At 41.8% G+C, this 15,535-nt stretch overlaps 1 protein-coding gene and 2 pseudogenes across 3 annotated transcripts in view; 2 read left to right on the top strand and 1 right to left on the bottom strand.

Moving 5' to 3' along the window:
* Window positions 1-15,535, top strand: part of CEP162 (centrosomal protein 162) — a 420,302-nt gene that overhangs the window by 354,903 nt on the left and 49,864 nt on the right. For all 3 annotated transcript variants that reach the window (XM_063916918.1, XM_063916917.1, XM_063916916.1), the window contains exons 20-21: window positions 9,494-9,657; window positions 10,250-10,354. In XM_063916918.1, the coding sequence (XP_063772988.1) occupies window positions 9,494-9,657; window positions 10,250-10,354 (269 nt within the window). The remainder of the gene's footprint in view (window positions 1-9,493; window positions 9,658-10,249; window positions 10,355-15,535) is intronic.
* On the bottom strand, window positions 2,884-3,002 carry LOC134912413 (5S ribosomal RNA; annotated as a pseudogene).
* On the top strand, window positions 5,099-5,217 carry LOC134912412 (5S ribosomal RNA; annotated as a pseudogene).

Here is a 15,535-nt window from a genome sequence, read left to right as displayed (position 1 = left end):
CCGCTCAAACTTACAAAAAAATGGCGGGGGCTCTTTTATATACATGTACAGTGCCCACCTGTACATGTATATAGACTTTTGCCATAGGAGAGGTGTTTTATTGCTGCCCAGGGCACCCCCCCTGCGCCCTGCACCCGTACAGTGACCGGAGTGTGTGAGGTGTATGGGAGCAATGACGCACAGCTGCGGTGCTGTGCGTTACCTCTGTGAAGCACCGAAGGCTTCTGCCGCCTTAGACGTCTTCTGGCTTCGTTTCTTCTGGCTCTGTGAGGAGAACGGCGGCGCGGCTCTGGGGGTGAACGCCCAGGACGAACCTGTGTTCACTCCCTCTGGAGCTAATGGTCTCCAGTAGCCGAGGAAGCAGAGCCTATCATTTAAGTAGTTCTGCTCCTCTCTCCTCAGTCCCTCGATGCAGGGAGCCTGTTGCCAGCAGTGCTCCCTGAAAAAGAGAAAAAAAAAATCCAAACAAAAATGCTTTCTAAGCAGAAACTCAGGAGAGCTCCCTGCTGTGCACCCATTCTCCTCTGGGCACAGTCTAAAACTGAGGTCTGGAGGAGGGGCATAGAGGGAGGAGCCAGTGCACACCCAGAATCCAAAGTCTTTCTTAAAGTGCCCTATCTCCTGCGGAGCCCGTCTATTCCCCATGGTCCTTACGGAGTCCCCAGCATCCTCTAGGACGTTAGAGAAATATATATATATATATATATATATATATATATACATATAGAGTGGTGGGAGTATGGCGCCACAAGTATAGGTGTATAGGCCTACTATACAGTTTAGAGATATATAAAATAAAATAACCAGGGGTGTAGACACTCCTTTAGGAGTAAAAGGTGTCAGCTGACCCCAAAAAATAGGCAGTGATAAGCTGCCCGTTAGTTAAAAGTATATAAGGGAGGGTAGGGGTACTAGCGACTAACAGTGTCTACACTCAAAGGATATATATATGAAGAAGGATGCAATTTGTATTTCTTTTAAAAAATGGGGGGATATTTATTATAAAACAGACAATTTAATAGCAATAAAAAAGAAAAAAAAAGGGTTGGATGGAATAAAAAAGGGTGGATTTGATCGATTAAAACATAAATTCAAGCTGATAAAAGAAAAAATAAAAACATATCTGGAACAATAAAAATATACAAATATATTTCAGATAAGAGAAAGGTGCTTATCTTAAAAATGGAAGGTCAATTGAGGTATACCCAACGCGTTTCGTCCATCTGACTTCATCAAGGGGTAGAGGGCTACTGAACAGTAATTCTATTTATAGCCAGGATAATTAGCAGTGTAATTATGACATCACTTCCTGTTCAAGGCTACTTGAAAATACAGTTAAATATAGCATTGTGAAAATTCGGAAAAGACTATTGCCAGGGGTAGATCTACAATATAAGGTTACCATAAGATAAGTATAGTGCAAAAACGAGTGTCATAGCTTGCAGTACGGTGTAAAATAAGTCCAGGGGCGCTTTTTGCCTCACTTCCGCCCCGCTTCCTGTGTCCGAGTCTGTGCACTGCGCATGCGCACGGTGCCCCACTTCCGTGATTCGCGTCTCTGTATAGGCGCTAAGCTGCCCCACTTCCTGTTTGTGCTTTTCTGTTAGGGGAGCCACACTTCCTGTTTCGACGTGGAACGGCCTGTAGCTTCATATTGATTGGATGGTTTGCATTGTCAGTCATCGCGGCGGACATCTTTGTGAAGCCATATAGTGCAGGACACATTTCTATAGTGGCATGTTCAGCTTGCACAGAGATGCATATAGAAAAACAAATAAATAAAACGAGGATTAATTCCTTATAAAGTGTTATTAATTAATTTTATAGTAGGAGCATGGGAGATGTTATAAGGGAAAAAACTTTATATTGCTGGAATTTGATTTTTTTATATAAAAACGATATAGGTGTATGTTTAGAGAGCTATAAAACCGACTAGGATAATTCTTATTCAAAGGGGCACTGATAATCTAAATATTGTTAATATTTCTATTAAAAATGTGTACATTAGCAACATGTTGTCATATAGGAGGCCATGAGAGTCTATGGAGTACTTAGTGATAGTATATAATGTCTTTTCTAAGAAGTACTTATATATTGCTGCATATTAAACACATGTGTTCGTTTTTTTCAAACAATGTGCTTACAGTGTGTTCTATTTTGATACCAGTGAGGGGTATATATAGTATAGTGGGCACATGCAGTGCTAAACAGGAGAAGGGTGTATCTGTATGTGGGAGTGAAGAACTTATAGTTAATACAGGTTGAGTATCCCTTATCCAAAATGCTTGGGACCAGAAGTATTTTGGATATCGGATTTTTCCGTATTTTGGAATAATTGCATACCATAATGAGATATCATGGTGATGGGACCTAAGTCTAAGCACAGAATAGATTAATGTTTCATATACACCTTATACACACAGTCTGAATGTAATTTTATCCAATATTTTTAATAACTTTGTGCATTAAACAAAGTGTGTGTACATTCACAGAGTTCATTTATGTTTCATATACACCTTAAACACACAGCCTGAAGGTCATTTAATACAATATTTTTAATAACTTTGTGTATTAAACAAAGTTTGTGTACATTGAGCCATCAGAAAACAAAGTTTTCACTATTTCACTCTCACTCAAAAAATTCCGTATTTCGGAATATTCCGTATTTCGGAATATTTGGATATGGGATACTCAACCTGTATAGTGATAACAAGACATATTAGGCTGGGGATAGAGTGCAAGATTCAAAGTACTCAGAATTATCTGTAAAGTGTAGGTTATAAGATCTTTAGATAGAAAAAGGGGAAGGGAAAAGGTGGTCAAATAGCCAGTATTTGTCAATGTTTTACATTGCTGGTATGTTATGAGTCTATTGTATCCCACATTGTACAGTACCCAATCTTCCCAAGTGGTTCCCCGCTTGGTACTGTTTGGGCCCTACACTGCTTAGCTTCCAAGATCGGACGAGATTGGGCGTCCGCCAGTGTGGTATGACTGTATCTCGTGGACAAATGACTGAGTCGCACAGCAATCTGAGTTTATTAACATGACAGGCAAATCAACAAACTATAAAGTGCTTAGTGCTGTGGTTGTGGTTGAATAAATACATAAATACATAAGTGTCGAGTGCATGGTGGTCAAATATGCAGGCTTCCAGCGGATAAGGTGAGAGATATGAAGGAAATATGAGAGAAAAACGGGAGTAATTTCTTATCACAGGAACGGTGCGATCTCGTATCCTTCATTGAAGCCGAATGGATGAGAAGTTTTCAGTTGGAAGATCCAGTACATCTCTCTCTGGGACAACTTCTTCGCTAGATCTCCTCCTCTGTCGCCACTTGTGACATGTTCGATCGCCTTAAAGGACAGTTCTTCCGGGTTGGACTGGTGTTCTTGTTTAAAATGTCTATAGAGTAAGTGTGTCTCCAGCTTGTTTCTTATGCTGCGTATATGTTCTTGGATCCTGATTTTCAACGTCCTCTTTGTTTTACCCACATACTTTTTGTGGCAAGTGCATTCCAAGAGGTAGATAATTGACGTGCAACAAAGACTCATCCCTTACAGAAGCACACAAGACTTTTATTTGTGAATTGATGAATTTTATTTTAAGCCGTAATTATTTTAAATTCTTAGACAAATTTTACTTGCAACAATGTGGCACCGCAATGGGCACGATTTTTGCGCCGAGCTTTGCTAACTTGTTCATGGGCCAATGGGAGGAGAAGTATATGTACAACACGCAACACTTTGAAAAACATGTCATTCTATACAAAAGGTATATAGATGACATCTTGATCATCTGGGATGGCAGTTCTGATTCTTTTATGGACTTTTTTAAACTTTTACAACTCAATGATTTTAATCTGTCTTTTACTTGCAATATGGATAAAAATTCAATTGAGTTCCTGGACCTGACTTTAACTGGAGAGGAAGGGGCAGTCACTACAAAAAACTACATCAAGAATGTCGACAAGAACAGCTACCTTCATTATAAGAGCAGTCACTCTAAAAAGTGGAAAAACAATATCCCCTACTCCCAATTTCATAGAATCAAAAGAAACTGTAACAAGACCGAAGATTGTGAAGCACAACTTGGAATCTACAGAAAAAGGTTTGAGGAAAAAAGGTACCCCAAAACTATACTGGACGGAGCCATTGAGAGAACAAAAAACCTCGAGCGAGAACAATTACTAACTTACAAAGAAAAAACAGAGAAAAAGGAGTCCGTCTCCTTCATAACGACTTACAACAGCCATGAACATTCCATCAGAACCTCACTAAAAGCACACTGGGGAATACTTCTGATGGACCCCATCCTTAAGGAGATTCTCCCTGCACAACCGGAGCTGATCTTTCGCAAGTCTAGAAATCTTAAGGACATTCTCGCACCCAGCATGCTACGAGTACTACCACCAGAGGACAACCAACGGTCTCTTCCGAAATGTGTTGGAGCATATAAATGTGGACATTGCAATGTTTGCAGATTCCTCAACCCTAATAGGAGGACTTTCAACAACACTGACGGTACTAAAGAATTCAAAATCAAGGACTTCATGAACTGTAACAGCACGTCAATTATCTACCTCTTGGAATGCACTTGCCACAAAAAGTATGTGGGTAAAACAAAGAGGACGTTGAAAATCAGGATCCAAGAACATATACGCAGCATAAGAAACAAGCTGGAGACACACTTACTCTATAGACATTTTAAACAAGAACACCAGTCCAACCCGGAAGAACTGTCCTTTAAGGCGATCGAACATGTCACAAGTGGCGACAGAGGAGGAGATCTAGCGAAGAAGTTGTCCCAGAGAGAGATGTACTGGATCTTTCAACTGAAAACTTCTCATCCATTCGGCTTCAATGAAGGATACGAGATCGCACCGTTCCTGTGATAAGAAATTACTCCCGTTTTTCTCTCATATTTCCTTCATATCTCTCACCTTATCCGCTGGAAGCCTGCATATTTGACCACCATGCACTCGACACTTATGTATTTATTCAACCACAACCACAGCACTAAGCACTTTATAGTTTGTTGATTTGCCTGTCATGTTAATAAACTCGGATTGCTGTGCGACTCAGTCATTTGTCCACGAGATACAGTCATACCACACTGGCGGACGCCCAATCTCGTCCGATCTTGGAAGCTAAGCAGTGTAGGGCCCAAACAGTACCAAGCGGGGAACCACTTGGGAAGATTGGGTACTGTACAATGTGGGATACAATAGACTCATAACATACCAGCAATGTAAAACATTGACAAATACTGGCTAATTGACCACCTTTTCCCTTCCCCTTTTTCTATCTAAAGATCTTATAACCTACACTTTACAGATAATTCTGAGTACTTTGAATCTTGCACTCTATCCCCAGCCTAATATGTCTTGTTATCACTATATTAACTATAAGTTCTTCACTCCCACATACAGATACACCCTTCTCCTGTTTAGCACTGCATGTGCCCACTATACTATATATACCCCTCACTGGTATCAAAATAGAACACACTGTAAGCACATTGTTTGAAAAAAACGAACACGTGTTTAATATGCAGCAATATATAAGTACTTCTTAGAAAAGACATTATATACTATCACTAAGTACTCCATAGACTCTCATGGCCTCCTATATGACAACATGTTGCTAATGTACACATTTTTAATAGAAATATTAACAATATTTAGATTATCAGTGCCCCTTTGAATAAGAATTATCCTAGTCGGTTTTATAGCTCTCTAAACATACACCTATATCGTTTTTATATAAAAAAATCAAATTCCAGCAATATAAAGTTTTTTCCCTTATAACATCTCCCATGCTCCTACTATAAAATTAATTAATAACACTTTATAAGGAATTAATCCTCGTTTTATTTATTTGTTTTTCTATATGCATCTCTGTGCAAGCTGAACATGCCACTATAGAAATGTGTCCTGCACTATATGGCTTCACAAAGATGTCCGCCGCGATGACTGACAATGCAAACCATCCAATCAATATGAAGCTACAGGCCGTTCCACGTCGAAACAGGAAGTGTGGCTCCCCTAACAGAAAAGCACAAACAGGAAGTGGGGCAGCTTAGCGCCTATACAGAGACGCGAATCACGGAAGTGGGGCACCGTGCGCATGCGCAGTGCACAGACTCGGACACAGGAAGCGGGGCGGAAGTGAGGCAAAAAGCGCCCCTGGACTTATTTTACACCGTACTGCAAGCTATGACACTCGTTTTTGCACTATACTTATCTTATGGTAACCTTATATTGTAGATCTACCCCTGGCAATAGTCTTTTCCGAATTTTCACAATGCTATATTTAACTGTATTTTCAAGTAGCCTTGAACAGGAAGTGATGTCATAATTACACTGCTAATTATCCTGGCTATAAATAGAATTACTGTTCAGTAGCCCTCTACCCCTTGATGAAGTCAGATGGACGAAACGCGTTGGGTATACCTCAATTGACCTTCCATTTTTAAGATAAGCACCTTTCTCTTATCTGAAATATATTTGTATATTTTTATTGTTCCAGATATGTTTTTATTTTTTCTTTTATCAGCTTGAATTTATGTTTTAATCGATCAAATCCACCCTTTTTTATTCCATCCAACCCTTTTTTTTTCTTTTTTATTGCTATTAAATTGTCTGTTTTATAATAAATATCCCCCCATTTTTTAAAAGAAATACAAATTGCATCCTTCTTCATATATATATCCTTTGAGTGTAGACACTGTTAGTCGCTAGTACCCCTACCCTCCCTTATATATATACATATATATATATATATATATATATATATACACTGCTCAAAAAAATAAAGTTAACACTAAAATAACACTTCCTAGATCTGAATGAATGAAATATTCTTATTAAATACTTTGTTCTTTACATAGTTGAATGTGCTGACAACAGAATCACAAAAAAATTATCAATGGAAATCAAATTTATTAACCCATGGAGGTCTAGATTTGGAGTCACTTTCAAAATTAAAGTGGAAAAACACACTACATGCTGATCCAACTTTGATGTAATGTCCTTAAAACAAGTCAAAATGAGGCTCAGTAGTGTGTGTGGCCTCCACGTCCCTGTATGACCTCCCTACAACCCACACAAGTGGCTCAGGTAGTGGCCAGGATGGCACATCAATGCGAGCTGTAGCAAGGTTTGCTGTGTCTGTCAGCGTAGTGTCCAGAGCATGGAGACGCTACCAGGAGACAGGCCAGTACATCAGGAGACGTGGAGGAGGCCGTAGGAGGGCAACAACCCAGCAGCAGGACCGCTACCTTCGCCTTTGTGCAAGGAGGAACAGGAGGAGCACTGCCAGAGCCCTGCAAAATGACCTCCACCAAGCCACAAATGTGCATGTGTCTACTCAAACGATCAGAAACAGACTCCATGAGGGTGGTATGAGGGCCCGACGTCCACAGGTGGGGGTTCTACTTACAGCCCAACACCGTGCAGGACGTTTGGCATTTGCCAGAGAACACCAAGATTGGCAAATTCGCCACTGGCGCCCTGTGCTCTTCACAGATGAAAGCAGGTTCTCACTGAGCACATGTGACAGACGTGACAGAGTCTGGAGACGCCAAGGAGAAAGTTCTGCTGCCTGCAACATACTCCAGCATGACCGGTTTGGCAGTGGGTCAGTAATGGTGTGGGGTGGTATTTCTTTGGGGGGCCGCACAGCCCTCCATGTGCTCGCCAGCGGTAGCCTGACTGCCATTAGGTACCGAGATGAAATCCTCAGACCCCTTGTGATACCATATGCTGGTGCGGTTGGCCCTGGGTTCCTCCTAATGCAAGACAATGCTAGACCTCATGTGGCTGGAGTGTGTCAGCAGTTCCTGCAAGACGAAGGCATTGATGTATGGACTGGCCCGCCCGTTCCCCAGACCTGAATCCAATTGAGCACATCTGGGACATCATGTCTCGCTCCATCCACCAACGCTACGTTGCACCACAGACTGTCCAGGAGTTGGCGGATGCTTTAGTCCAGGTCTGGGAGGAGATCCCTCAGGCGACCATCCGCCACCTCATCAGGAGCATGCCCAGGCGTTGTAGGGAGGTCATTCAGGCACGTGGAGGCCACACACACTACTGAGACTCATTTTGACTTGTTTTAAGGACATTACATCAAAGTTGGATCAGCATGTAGTGTGTTTTTCCACTTTAATTTTGAGTGCGACTCCAAATCCAGACCTCCATGGGTTAATCAATTTGATTTCCATTGATAATTTTTGTGTGATTTTGTTGTCAGCACATTCTACTATGTAAAGAACAAAGTATTTAATAAGAATATTTCATTCATTCATATCTAGTATGTGTTAATTTAGTGTTCCCTTTATATTTTTGAGCAGTGTATATATATATATGTGTGTGTGTGTGTGTGTGTGTGTGTGTGTGTGTGTGTGTGTATGCAGTGGGGATCGAAAGTTTGGGCAACCCAGGCAAAAATTAATTTTAATGTGCAAAAAGAAGCCAAGGAAAGATGGAAAATCTCCAAAAGGCATCAAATTACAGATTAGACATTCTTATAACATGTCAAAAAAAGTTTGATTTTATTTCCATCATTTACACTATCAAAAGAACAGAAAACAAAAAATGGCGTCTGCAAAAGTTTGGGCACCCTGCAGAGTTAATACCTTGTACTGCCCCCTTTGGCAAGTATCACTGCTTGTAAACGCTTTTTGTAGCCAGCCAAGAGTCTTTCAATTCTTGTTTGAGGTATCTTCGCCCATTCTGCCTTACAAAAGTCTTCCATTTCTTTGAGATTCCTGGGCTGTCTGTGACGCACTGCTCTTTTAAGGTCTATCTATAGATTCTCAATTATGTTAAGGTCATTCTAGCGCACTGCAAGAGCTGCAGTATATGTTTCCTAAGCAGATGTGTTCTTTATTGAAGCTGCCGATTTCAACCTGGCACTGCCCCCTCCTTCAGAAACCATACTTTCTATAATCTGAATCTTAATTTATAGTTTTTATAAAAACTGTAATTTTGATTCCTGTGCGTCCATGATCGCCAAATTTTCAATGTAAGGTGCAGCGCACTGCCCACATGCACTCCCACCCTTAAGGCTTAGTTTTAGGACATCCTCATTGTTCCAGTGTCCCGAAGGAATGAAGGAGACAATGGAATTTTGGTACGTACGTTAAATCCTTTTCAGTGACTCCATGGGGGACAATACTCCTTTGTTCTTTTGTACTTTTCTGTAATCTGTCCTAGTTTGTTATAGTATGGACAGTCTTTCTCTCCTTTCTTTTATTATACTCTCTCTCTGTCCTTTTGCATGTATTTTTAGTAAAAAAAAACCAAAGTTAAAGGCAGTAAATCGAAGTGTAAGGTAGTAGGTGTAAGAGTTACAGCAAATAATTTGAAAGTGCTGAAGTACCGTGTACTATACCCCAGTGCTCCAGTGTGCCCCATGGAATGGGATATAAGTATTTAAGATAAAATTCCCATTTTTTTTAATCTCAATTCCCTATGTGTGTTTATAGATGATAAATCTTATGAAATGAACATTTTGGAAGACAGTTATAAGCAAGAAATCAACCGACTCAATAAAAAACTTCAGTGGTTTGCAGAAAACCAGGATATATTGGATAGAGATGCTGGTCGACTTAGAGACGCTTATGAACAAATTGAGAACCTGAAGACACAGGTATGTAATATTAATAAGGAATATGTGTAAATCAATGAATTTATAGAATACTACTATTTTGAAAAAGTCATTCGCCAGATTGCTAGTTATTGGGCAGTTCTTTTTTCCTTTCTCTTTCCCTACTCTCCTCCTGTTCCTCCCTACTCCCCCTCCAAGCTTCCTCTTCTGCCAACTTTCCTCCTATCCAAATGTGTTTTTCCCTGTTCTTTTGATCTCCCTGTTTTTCTTCCTGTTACTACCACCTCTCCCCTGTTTTTCCCCTTTTCTCCCATCATCCCATGTTCTTCCCGGCTCTGCCTTATCCCAAGAGCTCCCCTTTCAGTGAAGGGCTCAACAGGGATTATATGGTATAGCAAAGGGGATCATGGAATAAGTAAAAGGAATGGCAGTTAGCTGTGGTGTCTGAGCAGCCAGCGAGGGCTGTGTGCAGATGCCAGACAAATGCCTAGCAGCATTCTGAAATAGATATGTATTCAGTTTGATTAATACAAACTAGATTATTAATGTTCCATTAAACTTGCTTGTAAAAGATTATAACTCATTTGTTTTGTTTTGTTTTTTATCTTATCCACTGCCCCTTCCTCTCGCAAAGGTTGAAAAGCTTAGCTATGATGCAGGAAATCAGTCTGTTCAGCAGCAGAAACGTCTAAAAGACAGAGCAGCTGATGCAAAACGAATACAAGACCTTGAGCGGCAGGTAATATTATGTATTCAGATTTTTGGTTGTTTTGTACCGTACTAAAAAAAGATCCTATAAACAAGGTATAATGGGGGATACAGGAGTGCAAAACAGGTGTAAAGGGTTGGTGCATTATATGGTTAGTACAAGTTTCACAGTAGTGTAGTTCAATATCATGATTACCGTGCAATACATGAGTCAGGTAATCAAGGTCATTTAGCGCAAATCAACTGTAAGGCAGCTGAATTCGTTTTTTTACCCCTTATCTGCTCGCATTTGGCTGTAGCGCCCATGTTGGCATATTAATTTTCAAGTTGAAGAAGCAAGTTGTCAATTGGCATTTCCCTTCCCCTCAATGTTTCAGGTATAAAGGTGTTGGTGATGTTCTAGAACCTTGGCTCAAATGAAATTGAACATTGTGAAACATCCTAAGTAAATGGAATAAGGTTGTTGGTATTTATGGAATGAGAATACATATATTGCTAGTAGATGTAAGCCCCATGTAATGGTAAGACTTGAATGAAGTGATTCTTTTTGTTAATTGATGCCGTAGGATGGGATGCTGAAGCTTCCGGACAGTCTTTTCAATCTCTCCAGTATGATTGTTCTATGTCAGGGCTGGCCAAACCGGTCCTTGAGATCTACCAACAGTTCATGTTTTCCGGGCCTCCTGGAGATCTGTAGAATTGTCAGTTAGGAATGAATGCAGCACACCTTAATTAGTAATGATTACACCTGTGCACCAGCTAGGTGCACCATCGCCGTATGCGATGCTTATGCATTTCTGCCGGGGGGGGGGGGGGAGCAGTAGACATGCGAGGCGGACTAGCCCTGTGCTGGGCGCCCCCCCCGCATGTCTGAGTGCCTGATCGTAGCTGTGCTAAATTTAGCACAGCTACGATCAACTTGAAATGACCCCCTATGTCTATTGAAAGGCTGCTATTCATGAGGGTCAACTACTGTCAGATCATTGTATAGGAGAGGCTAATAGTGTGCCTCTGAACAGACTAGTGTCTAGTGGAGAGGTATCTGTATTCCTCCAGTATCACACTGTGTCTTAATGATGTGTTGTAAAAATAGGTATATAAAGGCGTGCTCATTGGGTATGTATAATTTAGTTTGTACTTGCTGAATGGACACTGGATACAGTTCTGAAATAATTAATTGACCTGATTGTAACTGCTGCTTTTATAGCATCTGAATCCAGCTAATGAAGACCATTGAATTGGCCTTCTTATAATTTCATGATGAGATTCAGCTTTGGACCAGAGACATGCCACAAAAAGTATGAGGGCATTGCAAGTGCATAAGGAAATGTCAGATTGTTTATAAAGGCACAACCAGACGTATGTGCCCCCACCTGTAATGGCAACATCCTTGTAATATAGCTGCGAGTCAACTGAAACCCTTGAGAGTGTTTAACTCCCACTAGTGCAGCCAGATGAAGCTCTGGGCTAAAAGCAGCTGGGTATTGTAGTAAGAGTCAGTCCCACCAATTAAGCAGATATAATCCTGGTCAAGCTACCAGGGAACTAGGTGAGTGGGAATCCAGCAGCAGGAGGCTTCAGAATAATGCAGCAGGTGGTCAAACTGAGGTAACAGCACCATTTGATCACTCATTATGAAGTGGGGTAGGGGGCCACCCCCAGACCCACCATAACCAGACGCGTTCTCGGGTCTCTCGACCCCCCTACCCTGTTCTCCCTCTTCTTTCCACCATGACCTGCCCCAACCAGGCAGCATCCCTGTATAACTCTACTCTATCCTCTGCTCCTGACTCTGTGGCCCCCCTCTCCTCTGTCCCCCTCTGCCGCTCTAAATCTCAACACTGGCACACCAAACTACCACAATTCTTACAAAAAAGTTCACGCTCAGCTGAACGCTTCTGGAGGAATTTCACACTGTGGCCGACTTCCTCCATTTCATGTTTATTCTCTCTTCCGGCAATGCAGGCGTGCCCGGACAGTTGGGGGGTGGGGGGCACGGAGACTGCGTGACATCACACGCAGCCGCTGTGACCCGGGCAGCGACGAGTAGCTCCCTGCCAGCACGCAGGAGCTGCGCTGGTAGGGAGCTACCCTTCCAGTACAAAAGTACTGCCGCTGTGCGATGCTTTTGTACTTGTGCAGGAGGGGGTCAGGCCTCACATACGGAACGGACTAGCCCTGTGCTGGGCGTCCCCCCACATGTCTGAAGACTGATCGTAGATGTGCTAAACATCTACGATCAGGTCTGAATTAGACCCATTAACTCCTTTTGGCTTTCAATACCACCTCTATGCTGATGACACACAACTCTACCTCTCCTCTCCTGATCTGTCCCCCACTGTCCTCTCTCAGGTTTCCAGATGCCTCTCCGCCATCTCCTCCTGGATGCCTGACAGCTCTCTGAAGCTTAACATTGACAAAACTGAAGTCATGATCTTTCCCCCAGACAGAGTAACACCCCTTACCAATATCTCTATCACTATTGACAACACCATCATCTGCCCCGTTCCCGAACTCCGCTGCTTGGGCGTCACTGTTGACTTCTCCTTCTCCTTTGTACCCCACATCCAAGATCTGGTGAAATCCTGTCTGTTTCAGCTACGTAACATTTCTTGCATCGGGTCATTTCTCTCCCAGAGTGCAACTAAACTCATCATCTACTCACTGGTCATCTCACAGCTCAACTACTGCAACGTTCTCACTGGCCTCATTCGCTCCCATCTCGCTTCTTTCCAATCTGTCCTCAACTCCGCAGCTAGGCTTATCTTCCTCTCCCGCCGCTCCACTTCTGCCACACCCCTTCAACAAAATCTGAACTGGCTCCCACTCCCCTAGAGAATTCTCTTCAAACTCCTCAACCTCACATACAAGGCCTTCTCTATTTCCATTGCTCCCTACATATCCAACCTCCTCTCCCTTTATACTACCTCCCACCCTCTACAGTCGGCCAATGACCATCTCCTCTCCTCTACCCTGATCACTGGTTCCCATGCACGAGTTCAAGATTTTGCCCGTGCTGCACCCCTTCAGTGGAACGCGCTCACTCGCTCCATTACTCTCCTCGACCTTGCAAAGCTTCAAACGGGTACTGAAAACCCACCTATTCATCAAAGCGCACCCTTCTCTGCTTTGCTTACATTCTGCCATCAGGCTACCTCCTGCTTGCCTGCACCTCCTGTCATCTGTCTGTCACCCCTTCCCACTAGATTGTTAGCTCCACAGAGCAGGGCCCGTTTCCCTCTTGTTGTCAAAGCCCTCTTCGCCTCACATTTCACTTACAGCTCTCTCCTAGTCAGCGACCATCTTTACCCACATATTCTTCTGCTGGTAAAGGCTCATCTCTATCTATTGCCGCCAACCCCTAGTAGTACGCTGATTATTCCCTCGCTACTTACATCTAAGCTGTATTGTGTATTGAGAACTGTGGTGCTCTTTGTTACCTGTACTCATTCTTTGTTATTTAGCTTCTGTAATGTTAAGTTCTGTACTGTTCTATTGTATGCTCTTTGTACGGCGCTGGGAGACACTTGTGTCGCCTTATAAATAAAATGTAGTAATAAAAATAATAATAATAATGCCATGCTATCGCGTGACACATATTTAGGGGGAGTTGTATCATGAGTTCTAAAGAGTTGAGCTGTTGCCCTTAAAGCTGATTAGTTCCTGTGGGCAACTTCTCCACTCTTTAGAAGGCTTGATACATACTTCAGAGGTTCTCAAAAGCGGTCCTCAAGGCACCCCATCGGTCCAGGTTTTAAGTATATCCATGGTTCAGCACAGATGGTTAAACCAAATTGACTGAGGTGCCAATTAACTCCCCTGTGGCCAAGTATGGATATACTTAAAACCTGGACCATTGGGGTGCCTTGAGGACCGCGTTTGAGAACCTCTGACATACTGTATCCCGCTTGGTTTGAATAATGTCTGTAATGGCTAATTTGTCATACATAAGTGGTAGGTAATTTACAGTCCTAGGAATACATTCATGTACCCCCATTTGCTAAACAGAAGAGTGAAAAATGTGGTCTTCAAAAGCTGCAGTTCTCTAATTTATATCCTGATCAGAGAGTGTAAGAATACAATTTTGTACTTTATCAAGAAACAGAGCTCCTGTGTCTATCTACTCTCACTATGACCCTAGTTAATGTTAGATACTGCTGGCTTTTCTAGGTGAAAGTGGTAAATTCAGTCAAGAAAACGAAACATTATAGTCTTTTACATTGTCTTTTTTTTAAAGATAACTTACTCTTCAGTTTTAGTTACCTGACATTCATATATAAGTTTAAACAGTGGTTCTCAAACTGTGTGCCATGGCACCCTAGGGTGCTGCGAGGCTCTTGCAGGGGTGCCCCGGGTAGGTGGTCCAGGACCAATTCAAATTATCTATGGTCAATGTAATAGGCAAAACAAGGGCTAGTGGCTGCCAATCATAAAACGTGGACAATCAGAAGGAAATCTTGTCCCCCACCACATAACTGAACCTAAGGACATATAAAGACAATTAATTTAATTTAATATTTATTTTTACATTTCTCAATAAGAAAGTTTTGGCCTAGGGGTGCCATGAAAAAAATTCAGTTTATAGTTTATGCAATTTGATACTGAAATGTTATGTTCAAACAAAAATGATGGTCCAAGGCAGAGGAGAAGTTGTTAGATTGCTTTTTAAAAGACACCTATATAAATTGGTCCGCAGATGTGGTGTCATTGAACAAAAAAGGTTAAGAATGGAATAACAGGATGAGGAGACTTAGTGAAGAATTAAGTATTGAGGTGATTCACTTGTGTGTATTGACCGCAGCGTGTTTCGGATATTATGGCACTTTGCCACCACCATCCACGGCAATTTTCCCTTGCGCCCTATTGAGGTGTGCAGTAAAATTAGCGATGTTGGAATACTATGTTTTACCATGATGTGAGCAGCTATAGTGTCCTCATAGAACTGTCATCTATTCTTCTTAGCAAGCTCCCAGTTCCATATTACCTACAGCTACTGCATTATACACATATTCTTGAGACCAGCACATACTCACAAGAGGAGTAACCTAATTGACCACATACAGTAGATGTACATTATACAATCGTTCTTTATACTACAATTGCTTACCTTTGCCTTATATTACTAATGTATTGCATGATTTATATTACAATTCACATTATATAATCCATTGGGTTTATGAATTTGCTTATTCTATTGCATAATGCTCATTCC

The sequence above is a fragment of the Pseudophryne corroboree genome, chromosome 4, assembly GCF_028390025.1.
Source record: "Pseudophryne corroboree isolate aPseCor3 chromosome 4, aPseCor3.hap2, whole genome shotgun sequence".
In the NCBI taxonomy this organism is placed as follows: Eukaryota; Metazoa; Chordata; class Amphibia; order Anura; family Myobatrachidae; genus Pseudophryne; species Pseudophryne corroboree.
Note: the sequence above shows the minus strand (reverse complement) of the source record. Positions and strands in the feature narration are given on the sequence as shown.